This window comes from Sarcophilus harrisii, chromosome X (assembly GCF_902635505.1).
Source record: "Sarcophilus harrisii chromosome X, mSarHar1.11, whole genome shotgun sequence".
In the NCBI taxonomy this organism is placed as follows: Eukaryota; Metazoa; Chordata; class Mammalia; order Dasyuromorphia; family Dasyuridae; genus Sarcophilus; species Sarcophilus harrisii.
Genome location: NC_045432.1, coordinates 79,960,408 through 79,987,281, shown reverse-complemented (window position 1 = coordinate 79,987,281; position 26,874 = coordinate 79,960,408). Strand labels below are relative to the sequence as shown.

Genomic DNA, 26,874 nt, shown 5'->3' with positions numbered 1-26,874 from the left:
CATTCTCTTTCCCCATCCTATACCAAAGTGCAGGACAATATTCCTGGCTAGGCCGTTCCGCCCTGTTAGACCGAGTCCCTAAATCTTGTCTCAGTCACAGTATAAGCTATTTCTCCAAGCTTCCTATCATACACAAACATTAACATAGAAGCTACCCATCTCTGCCAATCTCTATGTGAAGCAGCATGTTGTAGTAGTCAGGAAAACCTTGCTGCAGACAATTCCTAACTGTGTGACTCTGAGCAAGTCATGTTACCTCCTGGGGCCTCAGTTTCTTCATCTGTAAAATGAGAAGACTACCACCTGATGACTTCTAAAGACCCTTCTAGTGCCGAGTAACTGATAAGCATATTGAATGGAATGGCAGCACCCCTCCCCCCACCATCCCAGACCACCGCTCTGTTTCCAGCCTCGTCCATGCTGCCTTCAGCCAGGAAGTCAGCTCCTATAGAGAAGGGGACAGCCACCTCCACCAACTGCCACCTTCACGGCAAGTTAAGCAGCCTAACCGAAGCTGCCAGACACTTAGAGAGAGGAACAACGGGCAACACATCTCAAGGAAATCAAAAGCACCCCACCATCTTGTCTACCAATCAGACCCTAATGGAGACAACGGAGGACCTTGAATCCAAGAGCCTTGAGAAAAGCGATGCTTCCGGCCTTGTACTCTCAGCCTTCCTCCTGGGCAACAAACCCTGGGGAGAGGCAGCCTGGAAACTGACTGCTCCTGGAGGAGCCTAAGACCCAGAAAGCAAAGTGCTGGCCACCAAAGTCTTTGGCCCTGTCTAATGACTTCCCTGCAGAAACTGAGATGATTTCATTAGTGAAAATGACATTAGGGGAAAGGCCTGAGCTGTGCTCCAGCCTAAGGACCATGAGCCCTTTCTTTCCATCTGACTTGTTGCTGAAACCTTTGCTATATATTACCTCTCTGTTAGAATGGGATCCCTTCAAGGTCAGGGACTGTCTGCCTTTTCTCTTCACACCCCCAGCCTTAGCACCAGGCTTGGCCCATAGCGAGCACTTCCTACCTTCGCTCATCATCCTCCATGATGGCATAATGGTCCCCCTCATAGCCTTTACATTCTATACTTGACATTCTACCTTGCACCTGTGTGTCCCCCAAAGCTGGAACGTTCTCCAGACTGAACTCTGCTTTTTGGGACCATTAAGTCCCTCAAGGGCTCAACTGAAAGCCCTTAGAGGTGCCACCTCCTCCTGGAGCTCTTTCCTGATTCTCTTAGATAACAGCTCCTTCTCCATTTCCTCCAGCCCCTTCAGAAATGACTTTTGTGTATTTAGTTTGCATATAGCTCACATTTACTATCAGCACATACATTGCTTCCCCCAGTAGAATAGAAATTTCTTGAGGGCACTTTGTCTTTTCCTAACAAAGGAACTGGCGCACAGTAGGGGTTTAACAGATGTCTGTTGAACTGAATGAGGCTGAAGATACAACCTTCATCTGTATGTGGCACACCACTAACAACTTCCTTCCAGGTTGAACTCAATCCATTAATCAACATCTTCTGGTCCAGTCATTCAATCAGTTCCTGAATCCCTCTACCTCTCCTGTCACGTGTTCCCCCTAGGCCACTTTGGGTTTGGGTGAGGTTGTTAGCCAATGGTCTAATCATCTTTATGGTTGAATCAACCATCTAAAGCAAGCCCACATACAATAAGGTCTATAGCCCCTGACCCCTGAACCATCCTCATACTGCCTAGAACAGAGGCCACCTACGTCTGGGACCACCATCATCTTCTGGGTGACGATGTTATCCAGAATGAAAGAGAAGGCCACTTGGTCATCGTCATCCAACAGGGGATTAATGGCCTTCTCTAAGCGGGCCAGTTTGTCTTCTTTCTGAAAGGAAAATTATGGGATATCCAGAATGGTAATGGCTCAGGTGTACAGCCTACTTGCTCTTAATCTTCTGTGATCTTTCCCCATTCAGTCATCACAGCACCTGCTGACTTCTGATATTCATTGCTTCTCCCCTCCCCCCCCCTCCCTCCCCACCATTGTCCCTCTTCCCATGCTCGCCCCCCCTAACCCCCCGCTTGACTCTCCTGCCTTTCCCAGTTTCCCACCCCCCTCTGTTTTGCATCATGCATCATATCTGCATCATATGCCTTCTCTGCATATCAATCCCATTGCCCCCTCCTCCCAGAATTACAATGGCTTACCTCTTTGAGTTTTTCATCACAGAGATCCAGCATGGACTGAGAGATCTGAGTCAGTGAATGCTTTGGCCCTAGAAGCGTAGCAGGAGATTTCTGAGTCAGGACTGTTACAAAACCCTCAGGAGCTACACAATGTGGCCTGATTTCTTTCTTTCTTTTTATAACTCAGTTTTTTCCCCTCAGTTTCAAGTTCTCTCCCTTCCCTCACCTCTTCCGCTACCCATTAAGGCAATAAAAATAAAAACCTCTTACAGATACGTAGACAGGCAAAACATTTCTGCATTAGCAACATGGCCTGGTTTTTACTTCTCACTATGGTATGGAGGCAGTAGCACTAATGGCGGTTCTGACCGTGAAGGGCTACTGTTAAAAACACACCGCGAGCAGCACCTGCACACAGGACATGCACTCTGCAGCTAGAGGCCCCGTGGATAAAGCCTGGCGATGTGCCGGGTGCTCAGTGATGTTTGTGACTTACTGAAAGCCTTTCCTTCATCCCATTTGTGATTCCTGCAAACTGAGTTGGTCTAGATAGGAGGATCTTAACCTGAGATCTGTGAACTTGTGCCTTTTTTTATTTCTTAATATTGTCATCAGAGAGTATCACCAGAATCATTTTCCTTTGTAATCCTTTGTATTCTATGCTAAATTTAAAAATGTGATTTTTTTCCAGGAGCCCAATAGCTTCTTCACCAGACTGCCCAGAACCCCTGCTGCTTTAGATACTGCTTGGGTCCCAAACTATTTACAAAAGCATATAACAGCTTAAAAAGCTGGCCTTTCCAATATCTCCGAATGAATCACTCTGTACTATGATCTCAATCATCCCACTTTAGCTCAGTGTATAAAAATCCAGCCTGCTTGTCAGCCATTCTTTGACATGACCAAGAAGTTGGCTAGGCTGGCAGTTGGTGTGTCTGCTCTCATACTAGTACATAGCTCTGGCACTGTTTCTTCAGAACACCCCCCCCCCCACCCCCAAGGAAGATAGGTATACCAGTAGAGAATTACATGTAAATGGTGCTCTTGGTGGGCTTTCAACAGCTGTCCTTTTGGCACCACACAGTGAGACCGAATCTCTAGCACTGATGCTCCTCTCTTAACTCACTAGGTCTCCTGTTTCCTTCTTGGTCATGGTAATGCTGCAGCATGCTGCTTTAGTAGCAACATTGGATAATGGTTTTTCAAATCTGCAATGAACGATGTTACTTATACATAAGGACTCACTCGTGATTTTAGTTGTCATGAGGATTACCAGTGGGTCTTATGGTCCACTGTGCTAAGCACCCTAACACTAGAAGCTTTTGTGAATGGGTACATGTATTTCAAAAACATCCACAGCATCCAAGAACTGTTGGATGATGTATCTCAAAGAACTTATAACCCTCTAAAGTCTGTCTGAAGAGTCAGTGAATCCTACAGAGAACACGGGGCCCAAGAGCAAATGTATATCATCTTCAAAGTGATTGCCTACTTCCAAGGCTTTAGGCCAGATTGACTTGACTACCCTAAAAGTTTTTGGGGGTAGTTTGGGTCTTTTTTGTGGTTTATCCACAATTTCATTAATAGAACATCATACACAGTAACAGCAAGACTATGTGACGATGGACTGTGACAGACTTAGATCTTCTCAGCAATCCAAAATATAATCCCAATAGAACTGGGATGGAAAATACCATCCACATCCAGAGAAAGAACTATGGAGAACTGAATGTGGATCGAATTATAGTATTTTCACCCTTGCTGGGTTTTTTGGTTTTTCTTTCTTGAGGTTTTTCCCTTTGTTCTGTTTTTTTCTTTCCCAACATGACTCACATGGAAATATGTTGAAAATGACTGTATGTGTATAATCTTAGAAAAATGTTGGAAACCATTTTTACATGTAAGTGGAAAAATAATACACTGTTTAAAAAAAAAAAAAAAAAAAAAGATTAACCAGCTGACCTCTCAATGTTTTTTCCCAGTGAAGGAGCTGGTGGTACTTACCGTTATACGTCGCACTGTTTTTCACAATCAACTCTAAATGCTCTCTGAATTCCTCCCGGGATGGGTAAAGGCGTTTACGAACATTTTCACGAAGTGTCTGCAAGTCCATGGGCCGGGTAATAATTTTATAATAATCCTTCACAACTTTTGCATTCACTGGTGTATGGAAAGGGTAAGTCTGTGCAAATGAGAACCAGCAATTCGGTTGGACAACACTTCAACACTGACTCTGCAGAAGACTGGTATCATATTATATCTGATCATATTAAAAAATAAAAATTAGGCTGTGGATGGGGGACCCAAAGACAAAAACCAACAACCTCTGGCCTCAAAGAATCATTAGCCTACTAAAGCAGTCAAGGTACGTCCCATAATTCTTCTAAGAGAGACCATGTTAAATATAAAACAAAGAGGGAGATAAAACATTAGGAGGAATCTGAGGAGAGGGGAGAGAGTCAGAAACTTGCACAACATGGGGAGGTGCAACAGGGGGTAGACAAGGTAAGTGTCCATGAAAAAGGGAACATCTGAACCGGTCCTTAAAACAAGGTGGAGAAATGGGGAAAGGGTCAAGCTTTTTTAGACAAGGAGGACAACATGAGGAAAAACACAGGGGACAGTTTGACTACAACAAAGAGGACGTGGAGGATGAGCCAAAAGTTGCTGACAGAGCAGAGCCACATATACAAGACTCTGGAGTTTCCACTTTGTTGACTGAATATTGGGGAGCTAATGAAGGCAAGGAGAAGAGTTACAGGACTTGCGTGATGCAATGGAAGCCAAGAGGCAAAAAGACTAGGAAATGATCACAACCATCCCGTCAACTGGCAACGACGAGCCGATCCAATGGAAAGAAGCAATAGATGGGAGAGAGAAGCCTAATCAGCACCAGTTTTCAAAGGAACCTTTCCAGAGGGACCAGGTCTGGGTAATACTTGCCCCCCAAACAAATTATCATTGGCACCACATGCCAATAATGCTAAAAGCTAGGCTGGAAAGTCCAAACTCGGAATCAAATCTCCCCACACCATCCTCCCCCTGGCCAATTTAACCAACTTCTCAAGAGGGTGTGATGTTTTCAAAGCCACTCGATTCTGTACTTGCAAAACCATGGAATATCCAGGTTTGTTGATGTCATTTTAGAGAAAGCAATAGCCACAAGCATTCCCCCCCTCCATAGGAGAATGGGTTTTTGCCATCTTGCCTCTGTATTTACTAGAGTATTTACTAATGTACTCACATTGGGAAGATCTCTCATGTCATTGATAATGGACTCCAGGATAGATGACAAGGTCACCATAGGATCCGTCCGTCGTCGATGGATAGACTTATGGGGGCGCTGGAAATCAAAAGGTAGAAAGCTCAGAGACAGGTGTGCCCCTTTGGGAAAGACTAAAATGCAAGAGTGTGACTGTATTCTTTCAGGCCAAGCCTGAAGGCTCAGGTCTAAAGCAGTAGGTAAAGGGTTAAAGGGCTCAGTGAGAAACACAAAAGAAAGAACACAGGGACTCACATTCAAATAATCACAATGAACAGTAGTCCCAACTCGTCGTTTCTTCTTGGGAGGAAGTTGCTGTTTAGGGAACTTGAGAACCAGCGATTTCCTTCTAACCTCATCTGCACTATAAAAAACAACGCAGGGGAGTAGTGCATATGCTCACTAGGGGCACTCAGAGACCACCACCAAGCCCTCACCCCCAAGTTTCTGAAGGGCCTAAAAATAGGTCTGGGGGTGGGGAAGAGCCCTTAAGACCAAAACCCCGCAGACATCCTTCTTCCAAGACTCAGCTTGGACAGGACCTTCCAGTAGTTGTACCTTAACAGGAAAGAAACAGGGCAAACTGTGGCTTCTCTAGACCTTAGTTTCTCCATATGTAAAAGAGGAGCTGAATCAATTGATCTCTAGGGTTCTTTCCAACTCTAAAATCTATGATTCTAACTTAAGGGAAAAAAAAAAAGCCTTAACCCACAAGGAAAGAAAAGAAGAAATCCAAGTTGGAGGTGGAGCTTCTTTTAAGCCCCACTCTTTCCCTCCCCCATTCAGCCAGGTCTCACCCCTGCTCTCCTCCCATAGGTGACTTTTGCCCAATGCCTCAGGATGGCTCTTATTTCCCTTCCTGAACAGTTGTTTTACCTGGCAACACTGCAAGCGCTGTTAATGCATTCTGAATTGTTAATTTACTTAGAAAATACAATTTCACTTTTGAGGACGGAGCCCGAGGAAGAAAGGCTATGTTGTACAGAGATCTTCAGAAACAATGCTACTTATAACAAAAAACCAAAACCTGGAAACAACCCAAATGCCCCCCAAAAGGGAAATGGTTAAGCAAACTATGCCATATGACCTCCCCCCCTCAAAGGTGTACCGTTACCATAGCTCTTTATCGGTATCAAGCATATGGGGCCATGTGTTAGATGAAGTAACCGAGGATACAGATACATACAGACTGCAGCTAGGTCTTATGTGGGCAGGTACACTAAGAAAGCTCAGAAGGGAGGCTGAGAGGTGGTGTAGCTAGTTTGGCTCTTTGGGCTTTTCTAGAAAGCTGAAGTTTAATTAAAAAAAAAAAACCCAACAAAAACTTAGCTTAAAATATATACAAATATTTTAAAGTATACTTCTATAGATTTACGGCTGCTTCTGTCATCCTTCTATCCTGTTACGTGACTGGCCTACCTCCTTTTTCAACCACATATCTCCTGGATGCAATCTTTTACACCACTTCTTGCTCGAGAGTCATCATAGCATCACCAGAAAAATAGTGGTGTTAAAAAGGTGGGGCTTTGTTTCAAGGAGAGCAAGGAATAACAGACGGACAGCCTAAGTGCTGCACTGGTACCCAGAGATTGTGCAGAGCCTTCAAGCAAGGCCTCCTGTATACTGAGTGAACCAGCTTGGCTACCGAGGATAGGGACAAGAGTCCTATGGAATGAGGTGTGGTCAGCAGGAGGCACCTACTCTGATGAGCTCACAGGGCCGTTAAAAAAAGGAACTGCTTGCTTCTTCGTGGCATTCTTTATTCACTCCCTAAGGACAGAAGCCAGGTGGAGAAATGCACCGGAGTTCCTTAAGATACATGCTGCCTCTGTTCTCTCCTATCGGGTGGTGGCTAAGGGTAGGGTCCTTTCAAAATTGTGGGCATGTAGAGTTGGAAGGAACTTCTGAGATCATTGAATCCAACCCCTTCTTTTGACAGATGAGGAGACTGAAGCTCAGAAAAAGAAGTGCCAAAGTGTGAAGGCAAAGGCAGATTAACAAGCCCAAGGCACCTGATCCCACAGCCACTCTGGCAATTGCCTCTCACGGCATTCTGGGTATGAGAGAGGATTGACAGAAGGAAGAGCAGGCAGCCGATCCCCCCACCAGTCCCTGGTTGCAGCCCTCTGAGCCCCTACCCAACACGCTGAGAACATACCGCTGAACTCCAGTCACTCCCTGCCTTGTCACCCCTTACCTCTCAATCAGCTGCTTTCCCAAGACAATCTTGGTCCCTTCCACCTTGATAAGCTCTTCGTTATCATTAGGAATGACAGTTTTTTCCAGCTCTTCCTCCTGTTCCTCTGTCATGGCAACAGGGTTGGAAGGCGGAGCATTGGTTTGGTAATACAAAGGGCAGAATTTGTTTGTCCTCATGTGTCCGATGGCACCACAAGCTCCACATTTTAGCTATGAAAAGAAAAGTTACACGTCACAGGGCAGCGAGTCCCATGCTTGCGGGTGCTAAGCGACAGACACAAAACAAGTAATAAGCCAGATATGGCCTCAGATTCTCTGCCTTTGACCTCTGTCTATTTACCTTGTAAAAAACAGCCATGTAAAGTTGTACAGATAAAACTATACCCGAACCCAAAAAGACAGCTAGACAAAACATGTCCAGCTCAAGTGGGAGCTCAAGAGAACTGGGAAGAAGAAATTTCAAACGAGGGCAGGAATAAACAGGGCACCAGAGTGTCGATCGGTGCTGTTGGTGAGCATCATTCAACAGCAGGCGTGAGAAAGGAGTGATTCAGTGGCTCCACACTTGCATCCAAGTCTGCCCTAAGTCTGCTTCACTGCAAAATGGGGCTTGACACTGAACCTCCTTAGAGGGTACCCAATAAAATGGCGTGCGCACACACACACGCTTACATGTGTATATGTATGTGTGTGGGCATACACATTTAATGTACACATACACACAATGAATAGCAAATTATCCAAGGTAGAATCTGAACTCGGGTCTTTGTGACTCAAGTTCCATACCCGTCCACTGTGCCACGCCACAGCCTATCGTGCCCCACATTCCTATTCTGGATGCTTGTCATTACCTTCAAGTCAGACCGTTACCTCCAAGTCAGGCTGTTACCTCCAAGTCAGGCGTTACCTTCAAGTCAGGCCGTTCCTTCATCTTCTTCGGCTTCTTCTCAGGAGGACCCTTGAGCTTCTCCTTTTCCTGGTTCCGTTTCAATCGTCTCAGCTGTTCCTGAATCCTCCGGCGTTCCTTCCGCATCTCTTCCCTGTGTTGCTCGTCAAATAAGGCAAATTTCCGACTGAAACAAAGATTCCCAGCAGGTTCTCTCAGCCTGTATTATCAGTGGTCCAGCAATGGGAGAATCGACCCAAGGATAAAGGAAGATGGTAACACAATCTGGGGCCTAAATACAGAAAGCCTCCAGAATGCCACCATCTTCCCCTTCCCGGGAAACCTCTTCCGTATGCTCAGAGGAGCCACTGGTATGAGGAACGAACGTTCTCTCCTTCCCCTAGGGAAGTTGACCACATCCCCCAAGGACCAGCAAAGCAGCTGACCGTTATTTAAAAAACCAGAAACCCACAGATGAAATGAAAAATTTCACCTTCCTAAGCTTATCCCCACCTCAGTCAACTCAATCTTTTATTATTATTATTATTACATCTTTTTATTTACAAAACATTAACACTTGCAAAGCCTTGTTTCACATTTTCCCCTCCTTCTCCCCACCCCCTCCCCTAACTGGCAGGAAGTTCACTACATGTTAAATATGTTAAAGTCTACGTTAAATGCAATATATGTATATATATTTATACATCAACTCAATCTTCTTTGGAACCTGCCAAGGAAACCTGATGTCCATCAGCTTTCCCAGGGAAATGGAGTCAACCTGAGTGAGCAGAGCTCACGACTCCAAATGAACAGCATCTCAACCCTACCACTGTTGCTAAAAGTCAAGCTGGGGCTTCCCCTTTCTTGGGGGCCAGCTGTGCTCTATAGAAAGGCTCAGAGCCCACACACTTACATGAATTCTTCATCCTTCGTGGTCCGTATGCGCACATAGGCATCGATAACAGCAGGCTTCCTCACCGTCTCACATCGGACATACTCCTTCCCATCCTCATCTCGAAAGGTACGGTAAATCTTAAGGCAGCGACCGGTGGCCGAAGAGTTAAGACTGGTCACGGAGGCCGTGTCATCGTCCTTGTGCGAGCCTCCAGAGCTCACTGTTGGTGAAAGAAATAACCTTTACAAGCCTTTCCCTGTAACCACGAGAAGCTAGCATCTTCTCTGCCCTGAGTGAAGACGTAGTAAGGTGACAGGACGAAACACTGGTTTGGAAGAGAAAGCGCAAGGGAACGCAAGGGAAAACAAGAAGTTCTGTTCATCGCAACGTCAGTCACCATTCTCACTGAGCTACCTTCCCTAGCCACCCTCACGTTATTGGCGCACCTAAGCTAGAGAGAGCAGCTAAGCAGCTGCTCTTAAGCCATCGTCAACTATCGGAGACGGCGAGTACCCATCATTCCGATAGGGCTCACTCACTCTCCTCCTCTCTGATTTTTCCTTCACTGAGCTTCACAGTCCAATCCGCCTTTTTACCAACCTTCTGGCTTCTCTAATCTCATCCCCCACTTTTCCTGTTGCGCCACACTCTGCCGCATATCACGTTGTGTTACGTACACAGTCCCTTTTTGTCCTTCTTCTCTTTCTTGCCCGTTTCCTTGTCATTGGCACCTTCCTCACCCAGTAGCATTCGTTGTAATTCCTTCCGCTCCTGCTCCTCCCGCTCCCTCGATAGCTGAGAACTGGTTTTCTTGTTCTGTAGCATATTCTCAATGTTCTTTCCCATTTCTTCAAAGTCGCTGTCCTCAGCTGAGCTGCTATCGGTGTCGGTTGATAAAATCTCAGTCGATGCCAAAACTCTGAAAGTAAAACCACCGTGAAAACCAGCACGACAAAGGGGAAACCCCCACCCCGGCATAATCCAAAGGGCTACCAAATTTGATCGGGCAAGTTAAGAAATGAACACCACTCAGGGCCACCTCTAAAGGCACTATGATGCCGAGGGACTCGACCAGAAAGACTAGACTAGTCACAAAAAGCAAATTTGACGGAGTGCTGGAGGCACGTGCCAGCTAGAGAAGGAAGGAAGGAAGCCAAAGGGAGACCGATGGTAAATCAATCCTTCCACCAAGCTATCCCAAAGCCAAGCTAGCTCTCTTAGCACTACTCCCAGCCCCAGAGCCTCCTGAAGCCAAGAGGACAAATCATCCCGGCCCATTGTCTCTTTAACGCCCCTTCTTGTGTCTCTTGGGACAGTGAGAGGGCTCTCCGTGACAGCCTTCCAACAGATGCTGAGTTGCTCAGCACTGGCCTCCTGGGGAACCTCAACCTCTTGCCTATCCAGTTACATTTCCGGGAGTCCCCTTCTCCCCTTTCCAACTTTGGCCGCTAACTGCATTTTAGCAACACACTTGTTCTGTAAGTCGAAGATCCGCTGACATTCTTCTTTGTAACGTTCCTGATGTTCAGCCACCGAAAACCTTGACCCTCGGGCAAATTTACTCATGGGCCCCTCTCCAGAGCGAGCCTGTTCTGTCGACATGGTGCGCACAACATCGATCACTTCCCACCGAGACAGCTTCTTGATCTGTGACAACATGCACACACATATAACATGCACCTCTTTAAATTATTCTGGAAACAGGCTGAGGGATCGGAGGACCAAAGTGGCTGAAGTAGACGACTTTGGGGAAACTAAGCCCTGATACGTGTATCGTCAGCCGACCTACCTTAGGAATCCCCAGACTGCCCCTCACACCTGACTCCTGGCTTTACCCTCCACACAAAGCCCAGTCAGCCTCCTCCACACCAACCTCTTCCTCCGGCACACCAAATTTACGGAGAAGTTGCTTGGCATTTTTTAGAGAGAGGCGACGGAGATCTGCATCGGTTCCCGTGACTGTCTTCTTCACTGGCTGGGGTTCCTTATCATCCTATCTCAAAACATAAAACAGTGAGGAAACCCCAGAATATCCACTCTCACTACTAGCCTACCATTCTGAAGGTAGCCCTCTGGCCAAGCCTGCAGATAATGCCCCTCCCAGTAGTGTCACCTTGCACACGCCCTCACAGCCACGGCTACAATCTTACCTTCTGTTGGGTTGGTTTGTTTGGAATCTTCACATAGGAGAAGCCTTCCCCACACCCTGTAGGATCTGCCACCCCAGTCACTTCCAGAAGACACTTGCCCTTCATGGCTGCAATGAAAGCCCTTGTAGTATTCCAGGGGGCAGTACGCACCTGGATTGGGAGGAGATTCAGAGCTAGTGGCACGGCCCACAGGAGAGTAGGAGAGTCTTTCGACTCCCCCCTCCCCCCAAAAAATGAACTGCTCCTTTAACCTGGTTCTCCTTTCTCCTATTGTCTCAGTAGTAGGTTAGCTGGCTGACCACTGCAAAGACATGCTCTTCAACATTTATAACTCTGCTGTCGGCTTCCTCTCCTCTCCCCCCTGAGCCACGGACTACCGTCAACATCGATAAGCAAATGAAAATGAACGCTGAAGCATGTGTTCTTCTTGTAGATGCTTTGACTTCTCCAAGTGAGCAGTCGGGCTAGACAGGCTGAACAGTTGTCCTTATCCCGACATCATTGGGCCAAATCCCACTATTTATTGACTATAAGGCTCCTCCCACTCTCCCCCCCCGTTTATAAGAAGTTTAATCACTGGCTGCTGAAATCATCTTCCTGACCACACTTGCTAGTTTAGGACAAACTGAGGCCCACAGAGGGAACTGCTTTGACAAAATTGTGTCAAAGGTCCCGTGGTTAATTCCCGGTTCCAAGTTCTAGCTCAAAGACTGTTTTGTAGGTTCTCTAAGTCAGCAGCTGCCCCTCTCCCCACTCCTCCGAGCCCAATTTCTCTCCTCGGTAAATGAATATCACAGAAGTACTTCCCTCCCCATACCCTGGGTTGACTTCCCTTTCCTGTTTCTGCTCGCTGACGACTTCCTTCTGTTCTGCGCTACAGACTGAACCAGCTTCCCAACCCTCATTTTTTTTCCATGTGAGATGGCATCCCCAGGACACCAGGACACAACTGGGAAATGAGAAGGCTGCTGGCAAACTGTCACGCTGGTTGCTAAGGCTGAAAATGGCAAGGAACAGGAGAGGAGATGAGTTCCCAGGAATCAGCACAAAGTTTACCTCGTCATCAATTTTCATCTGAAAATCTTCTTCGTTCTCTTCTTCAGGAGCAAAGAAAGATTTTTCCCCATAACCAGCATCCTGGAGAGGAAAACAAGTGTGGACAAGTCATCCAACAAGCATTATATGTCCTCGAGGCAGAAAGAAAGGCGGCCATGGCAGCCTAAACGTCTCAGGGGACAGAGTCAAAATGGCCTCCGTGGTTTCCCAAGCACTTATTACAGGCCAGCTAAAGTCAAAAGATGTTCAAGGTCCACAGTGAAGATTCATCACTTCCTGGACATCACCATCCCAGTCTTAAGTGAATTCAGTTCCTCAAGACCAAAGTCCTACTAGGCAAGAAGCCAGCTCAAGACACCTGGTCCTTGCCTACTTGGGAAGGAAGAGAACCGGAAACCTATCCTGGGTTTCTTCACACTGCACCTACAGCACTCTAGCTTGCCTGATGGATGCTGGGAACAGCCCACGAGTGACTTCACCGCTCACACAGCCGCCTTACCACCATCACTAAGGAGACGCCAATCACCCTCCAAATGGATAAAACAAGCCTTTTTCAGATCAAAGAAACCTTTCCAATGTCTCAGAACACAGGAAGTGCCTCATCCATTCAGAACCTTTTCTGGCCCAAAAAACAGGCAGCATCCCCCCTTCCACCCCTGAAGTTTTCCTCAAAAGCTGAAAGGGAAGCACAGCTCAGCAGCAGCTACAAGGAAGGAGAAACTAGGGGAGGTACCTTCAAGCGCTGCTCTGCAGCTATCATGCTATAATAAGCACAGCACTGCTCTGGAGACACCATAGCTCTGATCTCTTCTTCGGTGGGTAAACGGAAATCAGTCTTCAGCACCCACCAGTTTGAGTCCATCCCTGGAAAAAACTCAGGAAGTGAAATCTGCCCTTAGATCACACCTGCAAAATCTCCAGCAGCATGGCCAAGAGCCATAGAGTGCGCCTTGGATGAGGACTTCAACGAAAGGGATGTCACCGGCACAGATGCTGCCACCCACCCCCTTACCTGTGCGCTTGAAGTCGGCACAGAGCTTTAATCTCTTCCGGATGCTGCTTTCTGAGTGGGAAGGGAAAGCTTTTTTGATATCCTCCATACGGATCCTTCGGGGACGGTCTCTACTCTTCCAGAATAAGCGGTAAATGAAAACCTGCCAGTCAGCACAGACAAACGAACAAACCAATAAACAATCAAATGATCTCTTTGACGAATCTCCCAGGGTTCAGGAGGAGGGCGAGAAGCACCTGCCTCCTCTGGGCCCAGTCCCTTTCTGATCCATTCCCCTAAATCAGACCTGCAGGAAGTCTCGGATGTGAGTGTTGGCCCGTTTGGAGTTGGGACCAGGAACTTCAAACAAGGGGCACTGCTGGCCAACGACAAAGATATCGACCAGCTCCCGAATATAGTAACCCTGACGTGTCCGAATAATCAAGAAGTCTGTCTCTGGCATCTTATGAAGATAAATTGGAGCTCGAAAAAGGTTGTTCTCAAATGCCTATTAGAAAGAATAAAGGAATGAGAAATGAGACCCAGAAAAACACTTGAGGAGGAGCCTGGCCAGAGAAGAAACTAACCAATTGTCTTTGTTCTCTGGTCTTGCTGATGTCTAAACTGTTTCTAACACCAATAAAATCCCAGAATGCCAAAAGAGAATAGAGAGGTACACACAGTTCATGCTTAGTAGTTCATCTCAGGAAAGAAGCTCAACTATCACCGGTGTGAGAAACCAACCCCTTAGGGAGAGAGATGCACAAGGAAGCAAGCTACATTGAGATCAACTATCCCTGGAAGCCTATGACCTTCAAAATGGCTTTTAAGAACTACTAAAGGAGAAAGATGTTTAGCATATTATTGGGGGGGGGGGGGGGGAAGCATGAAAGAGGAAATTAAACACAAAGCAGAAAGGGAGTGCCACAGTCTGAAGAAGGCGGTAAATGCTGGAAGTATACACAGAGACCAAGGGAGGGACCGGCCTCGATGAGGTAAGAAAAAAGAATCAAGGACCAGCAGTGAGCCAAGAAATAGGTTGCAGAGGCAAGACAAAGCTAAGCCCACGTTAGAAGGCCCAAAAAACAGAAGAAATGGCCAGTACATTCAGGAGAGATGGTGAGACAAAGCTGGTGAGCACAGCGGGCCCCTGCAGTAGAGAGCACAAAGGGCTGCCTTAGAGAAAGCTTTGCTTTCTCTAAGAATATGCTTTGCAAAGAGCCAAAGGAGGTCCATAGGACTGGAGGCCACAGATGGCACAGCTCAGGCGTGTTCCTTACTCCATAGTGACCATGACCAACATGGCCAAGTTTCAATTTTCCACACGTGGCAAATGCACAGTGGGGGGGGGGGGGGCAGAAAGAAAGGGGAATGAGGATGGGGGGGGGGGAATTAGCCAAGACAAATTTATAACTCCAGGTTGACTTCTCTGTGTCACCCAGATGTTTCTGAACTCCCTCTCCTCACCTATGCTTGGGAAAAAAGAAATTCACTTTCATCTTAACTCTCAGAACATGATATTTAGGAAGAAAAATTTTACTCTCTTAAAAAAAAAAAAAAAAAAAAATCAAAAAAATCAAGATACTATATTCCTGATACAAACCAAAGTTTGTTTCTATCATCTACTCCACTGTTGGCTACCCATGAAAATTAGAAACTTAGAGGTTCATTAGGTTGCCCTGATGACCCCATTCATAGCCTCCCATGATTGACTTTTCCTGCCCTGACTGGGGGCCATCTATTCTTTCCTTTACACAGGACTTAAAATAGAGGGGGCGGGGTGAAGAATGGGAAGGAGAGGGAATTCCTTACCTGTAAAAGCTGGCCAGGATGGAGAGAGCCCAGGAACGGAGACGTGTGGCAATAAACCGTTTCTCCATACTTACAATCGGGGGCTCCAGGATCCTTTCCAGGTTTCTAGGAAGAAAACAGACCCAGGCAGTGTGAGCAAACATAGCCAGCATCCCTCCCCGAGTGAGCACCGAACCACACCCAAGCCCCACAGGGATATGGTAAAGTACACATACACACAAAACCCACACACAGTTCTGTCCCCAAAGGCGCTCATGGGCTCAAGGAAGAGAGGAGGAACACAAATCTATGGTTACATCATCACAATGTGTAATGACAACAGGCAGATCCCCTAAACAAACTCACCCGTTTATAATAGTTTTTTATCTTGGTTGCCATGCCGACCTGCATCATTAAGGGACCATTTTCCTCACTATACTCGGCAAGAATCAGATCTCCATCTTTTCCTGTCAGGTCCTGGGGCGTGCGCATGAAAAACATCTCCCCACCACCTGAGGCCTGGCGTTCTTGTTCTCTCATCTGCCCAACACAGAGAAAACACAGGCCACATCAGAGCACAGGACTGAGACCAGAATGCACTTCAGCAAAAGCCAGAGGCACAGCATCCTGGCCCCTCCATGGTCGCCTCAACCCTGCTCCTGTATACCTTCCCTCCCTCCCCCCAGAAAAGCTTTACTTTGGCTTTCTTCTTGATGTGTTTCAGCAAGGGCTGGACAGCGTGGGGACCTGGCTGAGATAGGGCCCCAAAGGAGTACTTCTTCAGAGGTGGCCGGTGAAACTGCCGGAGTTTGACAGGGCCCATGTGGGTGGGAAAGAAGGGCTGCCGAAGCTCCACCGCAGGGATTGAATGCTGGAAGAGGCAACACACAGCCTCTGGCTGGAGAACTGACCCAGCACCACAAGGCACTCCCAAAAGACTGACTGACCTCTCCCTCCCTCCATATAAAGTTGCTCTCACCTGGATGATGTTTCCTCCAAAGGTACCTCGAAGGCCCTGTTGCTTGGGGTAGTAAAACTCATCGTTGGACAGGTTCCAAGGGTCCTTCACCTCCGGCTGGGACATGTTCTGATCACACAGCAGCAAATGGACATCACTCAGAGAGCTCCTCAAATGCCCCAAAGATCCCCACACCTAATCTCCCAAACCTCCTCACAGACCTGCTGGGGCTCTTCCTTAATAACTCCAGTTTTCCCCAAGAGAATTCGACTCTTCTTTAGAGAAGATTCCTTCTTACTCTCCTTTGAAGGGGAATTCGATGTTGTCTCTTCCTTTTCATCAGGTATTTCTGACAATCAAACAAAGATGACTCGGGAACAGCCTCCAGGGAGATGGAACTCCCTTACTGAGAGTCCTCTGTAGTTCTAAGGGCCAGCCCCAGGAAAACACTGAATTTTCCCTCTCCCTTCCCGCCCCTCCCCTCCTCCCCGCCCTGCCTTTTGTTTACAGATGAGGAAACAGGTTCAGATAAGCAGAAAGGCTGAAATGAAAACCACCTCCAGGGTTTAAGGAAAACCAGAAGAATTTTTGTGTGTTCCCTTACTGGGCTGATAAGCAGGCAGGGAGTCCTTCCCAGATTATGGAGAGCAGCCCTCTGTACACACCAAATGTTGACTGAATGATCTTTGATTTCCCTCCAGAAAATCCCTTTCTCATTACCCTTAACCAACCAACCAAATATTCTCTGTCCGTGTGTGTGTATGTAGACACATATTTTGTGTGTGTATACATATGATCTTACATAAAAAGATTTTCTATAACACATAAAATTATACGAATACACGTTTTGCCACTACTCAAATACTTGATGTTCTCTCAAACCTACTCTTGAAAAACTAGGAACCATCAAACAGACACAGCTGCAATTGTCGCCACTCCCCAGGCTCACCTCTTTCTCTTTTTATTTTTGCAAGGCAATCGGGGTTAAGTGACTTGCCTAGATTCATACAGCTAGTAAGTGTTAAGTGGCTGAGACTGGATTTCAATTCAAGCCCCCTCCCCCCAACTCCAGGGCCAGCATTCTACACACTGTACCATCTAGCCATCCCTATTCTTTCCTCCAAGTACATCTGTGGTTGCCTCATCCAGGAAACCAGCCTGCAGCAAAGCAGGAAGGACTTCGCCCTGTACCTCTTTCTCCTCCTCCCCTCCTCTCCAGCACACCTTGGTCCTTTCCTGCCCTCAGAGTCTATAAGTCAACTACCCAGATGGGGAGAAGAACACTGGTCGTGGCCACTGCCATACCCAGTATGAGATTCTCATCATTCGGATCAAGTGTCAGGACGGGAGGCTCCAAGATCCGAGGCATGGCCAGGGCATCCCAGATGATGTTGTCCTCCCAGCGGCCATAAACCAGTTCTTCATTGTCAATCGGGAAGATGGAGTACCAAGGTTTGTCATCATCCAGAGTGGAAGTAAAACCTATTCAAGATGGGAGACGGGGATCCTTAATAGCGGGCAAGTGAGGGATGGGCAAATGCTCATTCCACCATGACTAAGGGGAGATGGAAAATGCGAACGTGCCAGGAGAGTTATCTAGCTATCTGCCTGAGAAGAAATAAACACATCTCAGGTTTGGTGAAAATAGCATTTTTCACTTTTTATTTCCCTGCGAGCAGTTTGAAAAAAGATGAGGTATTCATCACAAAGTGCTGAAACTCCAGAAAGATTTCTCCAAGTTCAGGAACAGGCTTCCAGCTCACTATTTCGTGAGACGGTAAAGCCTCCCCGGCTGGTGAGCACAGAAACATCCCAAGGGCTCGGCCAGGGTCTCCAATCCCACTCTCACTCCCCTGTCTTTGCTCCCCCCAAGCTCACAGAGTCTGTCCCCCTCCCACCTTGCTGAGCATTGTATGCCATGGCATTCCTGGTCATGCTAGAGGGCAGCCAGCCCGCAAGGCTGGCCCGCTGAGGCTTTGTCCCCTTGTGCTTGATGTCTTCCCCATCCCAGATGATGTCATCTTCCCAATGGAGTTGGGTAACCATCAAAAAGTTCTCGTCAGCCAGAAGATCCCCTCCTTCCTCCACAGTGCCTGAATCCTGCATTAGTAGAGAAAACATCATGATGCTGGGACCCGAGACCAAAGGTGTGGACAAAGTAACCACCCTGCCTTCAGGATCCATGTTGTGAAAGAGCATGCTCACAAGATACCCACGTGTTAAGGACACTCAATTTCTAAAGCTGGTTGAAAAGGAAAACAGAAGTGGGCAGAAGAAGAATGAAATTTCTCTTTCCCCGGTCTCCCCCCAACAGCAAGTCAAACAAAGCACTCTTCTCTCCTTGGCCACGGATTCCTGGTCAATGGCCTGAGAGAGACTAACTCAACCACTAGATGAACTCCTCCTATTACCTACTGCTGACAAGATAAGTGACCGAAGGCCCAACGTGAGCCACGTTTTCAAGCCTGTCCCTCTGTTTCTCCCCCCCTCCCCCCCCACTTCAAAGAACCTCACCTTCTCCGCCATCTTTGGCTCTGGAGACGGCTGCTCTTCGGCAGTTTTGAGTTTGAAGCCATAGTCAAACCCGCTGCCATCTTCAGGGACACCCAACATGTCATACCACAAGCGGGCAGGGCCATAGCGCCACTCCGCTACCTTTGGCTTGGTATCTGTAACTTTGTCTATGTCTCCAGCTGACTGAGAAAACTTAGACTCCACAGGAGCCATCATCGTGATCTACAGTAGAACAGGGAAAGAGACAGAGGCCCATCTTTTGTTGAGCTTCAAAGCACCGAGTTCTATATGGGCAATGTCTTTTATGGATTAAGACAAAGAACCCCAGACTTCCTGTTGCTGCTGAGGCAATAGTCATAATGAAATGACTTTAAAGAATCCCAAGGAGAGTTTGAGCAAAAGATATCCTTGCCTGAGGGTAAAGATGGAAGAAGCCATGGAATGATGTTACCAAGAGCATCTTACCTACTCTTCAAGACTCATCAGACCTTGAGTCAAGGTTTGCCCTCCCTCTATCATATTCCTTTTCCATCAGCTGGAGAAGTGTAACACCAAGCCAGGATTCTCCACTGACAACTGTCAGGAACCTTAGCCCACCAGGATGACTGGCCTCTACTGTGCCTACCTCATCGTCTGAAAGACACTGCTCTGGAGGGGGAGGGGGAGCAAATTCATAGGACCACAGCGACGATTTCCTCTCCATCTCGGAGTCCCCTGAGCACTCGCTGTCCTGGAGTTGATCGTCGGGGGTTAGTTCTCGATATTTTCTCTTCCTTTTCCTGCGAGCACTCCGCCAAACAGATGGAACGTTCTTCCCTGGGCCAAAGAGACGAAGGAAGCGCAACACCTGGAACAGAAGGAGAGTTGCTGCCTGACTCCAGGGCCGCTGTACTACCCGCCACAGGCCAGCCGCCCCAGCAGCAGAGTCTCAAAGTCCGAGACCGAAACAGAAGCTTGTAGGGTAGAAGATAGTACCAAGGTTTACAAAGCCACAGGGGAAGAAGTCTGGGTTACTAACTGCTAGTCTGGCCTACCTACAAATGGAAGGCCAAACAATCACACCACCCACTGCTATCACCGCTTTTCACAATAAGTAGTGCTTAAAGTCATTTCTCCCATCAGCCTATCCAGGTTCAACCACCCAGGAAGGAATTCAAAGTGAGCCCTGCTCTTCTAGAAACGCTCTCCCTCAATTCCCACAGAGCACAGGCCACATGTAGCCCAAGACACAAAAACTCTTAAGATTATTGCCATTCTTGATCCAACATCACGCACAGAGCTCTGCACCAGAGCAAGGTTCGCCACATACTATGCCACCCAACAGTATAGGACCTCAGTTCCAAAGGTTGCATTTACAACAGCTGGCTTATTTTAGTCCCCATCATCCAACTCAAATGATACTTTCATGAAGCCTTCCTTGTTTCTCCTGGATCAGTAATGGCCCTTCCCTTTGCATCCCCCACCCCACCCCCACCCCCAGGACTGAGCTATCCCCCCTCTAATGCATGTACTATGCAATCTTGGGGATTCTACCTATCTTAGTAGCCCTTCCAGAGCACATGAAAGAACAGCAGTGGAGGGGAGCAGAATAAGTCCTGGGTTTGTGATCAGGAGGCCTGAGTGAGTGCGAGTGCTGGCTCTGATACTTCCTAGCTCCAACTGATTCACCAAGGTTAACCAGTTATGCTCCTTCCCACTTCAGAGCAAGGAACAATTAAAGCACCATCCAAACCGGAGCAATTATAAGTTAGGTCACATTACGTATCATGACACTCCTGAATAACGTTATCATAGTTTTTGTTTTTTTAAATTTCCCTCACTTAAGCTTCATGGTCTACACAAAGAGGTAGGCAAAGAAATGCTTGGGAGGGAATTTTTTCATTGGTTTCCATTCATTCCTTGGAAAGCAAGTACATGATCTTCTTTTCCATGGCCTATGTGCTCAACTAAGCCTGAGCTCACCTTCCTTTCCCTTCTCTTTCCACCTTCATATCAAAGGCCTCCCAAAATATAAAAACCCATCATACCTTGCCTGGTCGAAACTCGGGAAAAAGCTCCGTGACACTGGGTAATACTTTTGTGGCATCACGCTGCATGATCCCAGCCAGAGGTAGAGTGAGCGTGCCCTCCAGTTCCGCCTGCCTCGATTCTTGTGGACCCATATCGGAATCGGAGTCAGAAGAACTGCTGAAGTCTATCTTCTCTGAGGTGATGGAGGAAGAGGCAATAATAGAAGGCAGAATGATACCATCTCCATCCTCTGACATTGCTGCAACAAGACAAAGAAGCATCTTTGTCATTTAAAGCAAGGTGAGGTTCAAGCCCCACTTCAGTTTGAGGTATCACTCGCAGACAGAATCCCCGGCATTGGGACAAATCCCCAAACTGACCTCGTACCTGAGATCCCTAAGGCTAGAGCCTACAAGAGGACAAAACCTCAGCCATATCAACACAGTCCTCTCTGTAACCCCATAGAAGCCTGGGGCAGAGGCTGGAATGGGAGAAAAGGTCAAGCTGTTAGACTCTACAGGGGGCTACATTACAGCTGGCTCGGAGCACCACTACCTGTAGAACGTGCAGCACGTTGAGAATAATAATGAAAATGCCCAGAAAGTCAGGCCTATGGGGAAAGGGTAATGGAATTTAGGGTCATTTAGCCAACAAACTAAAGCCAGCAAAGAGAAACCAATAGCAGGATATTTCTACCAAGAAAGAAATGGCTAAAACTGGGAACACAAAGCTGAAAGTAATTGTGAATCACAACTTGTGAGTGAAGGAAGTCAGGATTCTCCCCCAACTGCCAAAGTCAGGGAAGGGAAAACAACCTAGTGACCATAGATGGTAATTAGAATTAATAATAGCTATTCTTCATAAAGATTGACAAAGCACTTTACTATGCTAATTTAGTACAACTCAGAGGTAGGTGCTATGATTATCCCCATTTGGGGAAGGAGGGAGAAGCAAAGCAGGGGAAATAAACTGAAGCCCCAAGCCCCAAGGTGAAGTAACCTGCCCAGCCCAAGATGTCTCTCGGGAAGGATCCAAACCCCCAAGTCTAGAATGCCATCATGATGCCTCTCTTATCAAGGGTCCTGCTGGTCTATATAACCCTCATCCCAGGATTCCTGGCCTAGTAAGCTATTTCTTTAAGACAGACAGACATCTGTACTGTCACGCTGACTTGAGTATACTACAAAATCATATCCCAAATGTTTGGAAAGTCAGACTTCCACATGGCAGTTAAGCTCTGGATGTTTTGTGTGAGAACCAGCATTAGGTGAATAAAGCCCAAAAGGGCAGTAAAATAGTATCTGTATGTATTGAACGTCATCCTGGGAGTCAAGAATGGCCTCGTGATCTCTGGACCATACCAAGGTGCACACAAGAAGTTCCTAACAAGCAGTGCACTCCTCCCTAGCAGTTCAGTTTTGCTTTCTGCTTCAGGCCGGGCTTTAGACCATACTGGCCTTGTCATTCCTGGGACAATACACCAAAGGATGAATGATGGCTTTGAGGCGACACTCACCACAGACAGTAAGGTCTTGGCCATCATCCTTCCTCATGGATCCTGATGGAGGAGGCGGGGGAGGCATCAGCTTGGAATCAATATCTTCACAATCTGCATCATAATCGTCATCATCATCTAAGAAACAAGAGAGAGCCCAGTCAGAATATTTTCCCAGGGGTTGTTCGGAGCACCCCATCCCCATGGGGCATCCTGTAGACTCCTGCGAACATATGAGAGATGTAGCCCTGGCTTTGAGGAAGAGATGGAACGTTCACATTGCCAAACAGCACACTACAAACACATGCATATAACTTTACTGGTGAAGTAGTACTGGTCTTACAACAAATCATTTTACCTTCTCCCACCATGCCCCCCCCCCCCCCCCATCAATTCTTAGCCTCCCCTTCCATCCCACATCTGTGACCTTATCTTTCTCCAGCTCTGAAATGTACTTGACACACCTTGATAGTCCTTCTGACCTGGATCTCTATAACATCATGCTCTCCTGGGTCTTTCTGCTAACTACTAGTCTTTTTTCTCCTGTTCTCTCTTTAATAACAACAATTGTCCCTCAAAGCGTAACGCTAACCCCACTGCTCTTCTCTCTCCCTGGTCACTCCCTTCTATTTGTACCAGCATGCTGTTAATTTCCAAAGCTGTCTTGCCAGCCCTACCCGATTCTCTGCAATTATCTGATTCCTACGATCTACCCTGCCCTCTCTACTGAGATGCCCCAACAACTAAACTTAAAGATGGGCTTCTAACCTCCTCTCCCTCTATCACATGCTGTCACTGACACTTCATTGAGCTCTTTTTTAAAAAATCCCTTTTCAATTCCCTCATCACCTTCAACAGGGTCTTATTCTTGCCCTAGGTTTTCAACCTTCGCAGGCAAAGACTTTTCTTGAGCACCCACTATGGGCCAAGTACTTAACAAACAGTATTTCATTTGGCCTATCTGGGTGCTCAAGAGCCTGCTGATAAGATACAAGAGATTACTGCCCATCTTTGCTGGGCAGTTATCAAACAGCAACAGTGTATCCACAACTTAACGAAATGAAGAATTAAATACTTCCCATCTGGTGCCATAGTGACCATCAGGCTGGCTGGAGACTGCTTGGAGCTAAGCTGAGGAAGGTAGACAGGCACACCTGTGGCCCAGGGCCCAAGGGCCATGGCGGTAACTGGGCCCAAAAGCTGGGGCAACGACTGACCACCAAGAGTGCTGACAGCTTCCCATGAATCACCTGTAGGACAGGTTGGTTGCAAGCTGCTCATGACTTGATGATATCTTCGGCTTTCATCTTCTGCCACCTCAGTGATGTCAGAATAGTCTACGGCATCTTCGGTGCTCTTAACCCAACCTAGAAGAGGGAAAAAAAAGAGATCACAGGAAGAAGCAACCCCGATTCCCCCATCATTCCTATCGCCACATCAATCCCAAATGCCCAAGAGCTCAATTTCACCTTCTTCATCCACAAAGACGCCATCAGTTCCAGATAATTCCTCTTCACTTGCAGTGATTTCAGTGATCAAACTGCCAAGACCCAAAGCCCCAAGACCTGCCAAATGCTTCTTAGACTCCTGAAAAATGAGACCAGGCAGAGTTGAGGACCCCTAATTAAGATACCACTCTCCTATATTTTCAGCTGCCTTTCCTACTCCAGCACAAAACATAGCCTTAAATCAACAAGATACTTTGGACCTGCTAAAGGAATGGACCTCTAGGGGGGCTGGGAAATCATCTTTGGATCCTATTCTCCCTTAGGCAGGCCCTCCTTAAAGATACTATGACCACGCTCTAATCAGGGGAAAAAAACGCAAAGAATTCAAAACGGAGTGAGGACCAAAATAAGTAAAGGGAAAGAGGCCGGGCACCCTCCAAGAAAGTTCATTCGAGAAATGGGAATGATTTCGTTTAGAAGGCGGCCAATGGAATGGCGGGGCGGTTTATAAATCGAGCAGGGAATGCTAAGAAGTGACTTTCCATGATAACAGAAGGTCGAGGAAAACCTTTCATTTGAGGGAGATTTCTCTGGGGTGTGACAAAAGGCAGGTGAGAACCTTGTCCCAGAAGCGAACACTTGGCGGGAAGGGGGGGTCTAGAAAGGGTTCCTTCATGGAAAGCTCCAGAAAACGGACAGAGCTCTCCCGGGAACATTCGAGAGCCGTTGCGGTCTGGGGCAGAGGGGGGAGGTCCCGACTCAAACGCTTCTTCGGATTCCAAATGGGAGGCTAAGAGGAGGCTCGACTGCTCGTTCCCCCAGCCCAGTCCCAAGCCTCCCTTTGACAGCCGAGAAAAGCGAGGCTCGGAGAGGGAGAGAGGGAGCCGGCGGTAGGGGGCCGGGAGGGCAGAGGCGGTGGGGGGGAGGGGCGGGGCTCGGCAGGTGGAGGGGCAGAGCTGCCGGCCCGCGTGCTCACCTTATCCAGTATGCTGTCCCCTTCTAGCTGCCCGGCTTCATTGATATTGCCAAAGAGAAAGCCGGCTAAGGAGAAGGGCCCCCCGCCGCCGCCGCCGCCGCCGCCGCCGGCGTCCCCATTCCCGCCGTCGCCGCTGGCGCCCCCATTGCCGCCGCCACTAGAGCTGCTGCTGCCGCTGCCGCCGCCGCCGCTGCCGCTACCACAATTCCCGCCGCCGCCGCCGCTGCTGCTGCCGCCGGCCGAGTCCTCGTCGCTGTCCGAGTCCGACATGATGCCTCCTCTCAGACCGGGAAGCAGCCGGTTACCACACGCGCCGGACACACAGAGACAAGGCGCGCGCCGGTCTCCCGGCGGCCCCTCCCTCCGGAAGTTCGGGAGGGTCGAGGGGCACACCGGAAAAGCCCCAGGTAGGCCGCGGAGGGCGGAGCGAGCCTTCAGGCGGCCCGCCGCGCGATTCTAGCCTCCGCTCCACGGGCCCTCTCGGCGCCAACTGATTTGACGCGCCCGGAGTTTGGCCCCGCCCCGCCCCGCCCTGCTAGTTTGGCCCCGCCCAGCCGCGCTTCGCGCAGCCGCTCTAGAGACCTCCAATGGGAGGGGGAAAGGGGGGGAAGGGCGTCTCCGGGTCACGTGTAGGGTGTGCCGTCACGTGGTCTCGGCTCACCCGGCTCTGTGGCCGCGGTTCCCCTGACCCCTGGTGTTCCACTAGTCTCTGGGGGGGGGCGTCCCGTGGTTATCAGCGTAAGCCGAGGAATAAAGGCCGGCGGGGGCGGCGGGCCTCCAGCCTCGTGGTTGCCTGGAGGAGGAGGGGGAGGAGGAGGAGGAGGGGTGGAGGGTGGTAGGAAACTGAGGCAGGGGCGGCGGCAGCCAGCTGGCTCAGTTTTCTAGGCGGCTACCGCCGCCGCCGCCGCCCTCGCCTGCTAGTGCCCAGGCCAAGAGTCCTTCTCCTTAGCCCGATAGGAATGGCTACATTTGTATCGAGAACCACGGGGCAGCCGGTAGCACGCACCCTCTTCACCTCCCAGTGCCCCTGGCTAAGCCTGGCAGCCTGCCTCCCCAAAGTACCCTGAGCTGGCAGGCAGGCGCCCGAGCAGCGCGCTACGGAAGCCAGACAGCACAGCCACGGAATTAGGGGGGCGGGAGGAGAAGCGCCGGGCTTGCGGCTTAACCGCACGATAGCAGGGAGGGGCTTCCGAGCCCACCTTAACCGTTGCTTTGTCTAGCCTCCGTAAACGTCAGTAACTGAGACCCCTGAGCGCGTCCTTCTTGGCACAGAAGGGGGCGGATGAACCGCGGTTTCCTGACACGGATGCATCGAAGCGAGTCAAAGGAAATAAACGGGGTCGATTTGGATGTGGGTCCGCCCGAGTTAGCTCAGAAAGCAACCACTTTTTCCTTCTGTGTAGTGGTACCTGGGAGTGGGAGAAAGATTGGAGGGTAAAGGGGACTCGCTATCTATGTGACTAAGGTTGCCAGAGTGGAAACTGACTGATGTCATCGATGAGCAAGAACAAAAGTAGGTGTTCCCTTAAGGAAAAAGGAAAAGACACGCGGATGGATGAAATCCACCGGGTTGCTGTGCAAAAGGGAAGGGCTGGAAAAATTAGGGCTATGGGGGGGAATGTGCAACCGGTCGATTATACTTGTAGGGTATTCACAAATTGGGGGTTTGGAACTTGGGGAGCAGCAGAAAAAGTAAATGCTTCCACTTCCGACCACAATGCAATGATAATGACATTCAAGGGCGGGCCAGGGGAAAAAAGAGACTAAAATCCAAGTGGAAATTCTAAAGATTCTGAATTCTAATTCTAAAGATTGATTCGGTGGAACAACAAATCACACAAATAATCCATAATTTCATTCCAGACAATGATGATGATGAGAGAAGGTACCAAAACCTTAGGGGAAATTTTATATTTCTAAATAGCTACACGTATAAAATGGAGAAAAAGGAAACTCCTACCCAGGTAGGAAGTAGGAAGAAACCTTTGCAAGGGGAATCCTAAGGTTGAGACAATAACAATGCAGAGGCCTGGGGAAAATCAGCAAAGCTTTATCACCATTTAATTATGAATAATTT

The 26,874-nt window shown here is 48.3% G+C and overlaps 1 protein-coding gene across 5 annotated transcripts in view; it reads right to left on the bottom strand.

Annotated features, from left to right (window-relative positions):
- Positions 1-25,312, bottom strand: part of TAF1 (TATA-box binding protein associated factor 1) — a 39,421-nt gene extending 14,109 nt beyond the window's left edge. Inside the window, exons 1-30 of one of the 5 annotated variants that reach the window (XM_031944567.1) lie at positions 24,798-25,312; positions 23,843-23,960; positions 23,624-23,740; positions 22,395-22,511; positions 20,896-21,137; positions 19,494-19,715; positions 18,869-19,090; positions 18,253-18,454; positions 17,660-17,836; positions 16,576-16,703; positions 16,376-16,483; positions 16,094-16,267; positions 15,763-15,936; positions 15,418-15,522; positions 13,913-14,113; positions 13,627-13,768; positions 13,348-13,478; positions 12,615-12,695; positions 11,559-11,708; positions 11,282-11,401; positions 10,880-11,055; positions 10,086-10,327; positions 9,427-9,628; positions 8,535-8,700; positions 7,626-7,837; positions 5,684-5,792; positions 5,411-5,509; positions 4,171-4,348; positions 2,188-2,255; positions 1,742-1,864 (exon numbers count right to left, since the gene is read on the bottom strand). In XM_031944567.1, the coding sequence (XP_031800427.1) occupies positions 1,742-1,864; positions 2,188-2,255; positions 4,171-4,348; positions 5,411-5,509; positions 5,684-5,792; positions 7,626-7,837; positions 8,535-8,700; positions 9,427-9,628; positions 10,086-10,327; positions 10,880-11,055; positions 11,282-11,401; positions 11,559-11,708; positions 12,615-12,695; positions 13,348-13,478; positions 13,627-13,768; positions 13,913-14,113; positions 15,418-15,522; positions 15,763-15,936; positions 16,094-16,267; positions 16,376-16,483; positions 16,576-16,703; positions 17,660-17,836; positions 18,253-18,454; positions 18,869-19,090; positions 19,494-19,715; positions 20,896-21,137; positions 22,395-22,511; positions 23,624-23,740; positions 23,843-23,960; positions 24,798-25,067 (4,776 nt within the window). In that variant the 5' untranslated portion in view covers positions 25,068-25,312. The remainder of the gene's footprint in view (positions 1-1,741; positions 1,865-2,187; positions 2,256-4,170; positions 4,349-5,410; positions 5,510-5,683; positions 5,793-7,625; positions 7,838-8,534; positions 8,701-9,426; positions 9,629-10,085; positions 10,328-10,879; positions 11,056-11,281; positions 11,402-11,558; positions 11,709-12,614; positions 12,696-13,347; positions 13,479-13,626; positions 13,769-13,912; positions 14,114-15,417; positions 15,523-15,762; positions 15,937-16,093; positions 16,268-16,375; positions 16,484-16,575; positions 16,704-17,659; positions 17,837-18,252; positions 18,455-18,868; positions 19,091-19,493; positions 19,716-20,895; positions 21,138-22,394; positions 22,512-23,623; positions 23,741-23,842; positions 23,961-24,797) is intronic. The other 4 variants (XM_031944568.1, XM_031944565.1, XM_031944564.1 and 1 more) reach the window with 4 other exon arrangements.
- Positions 25,313-26,874: the final 1,562 nt, after the last annotated feature.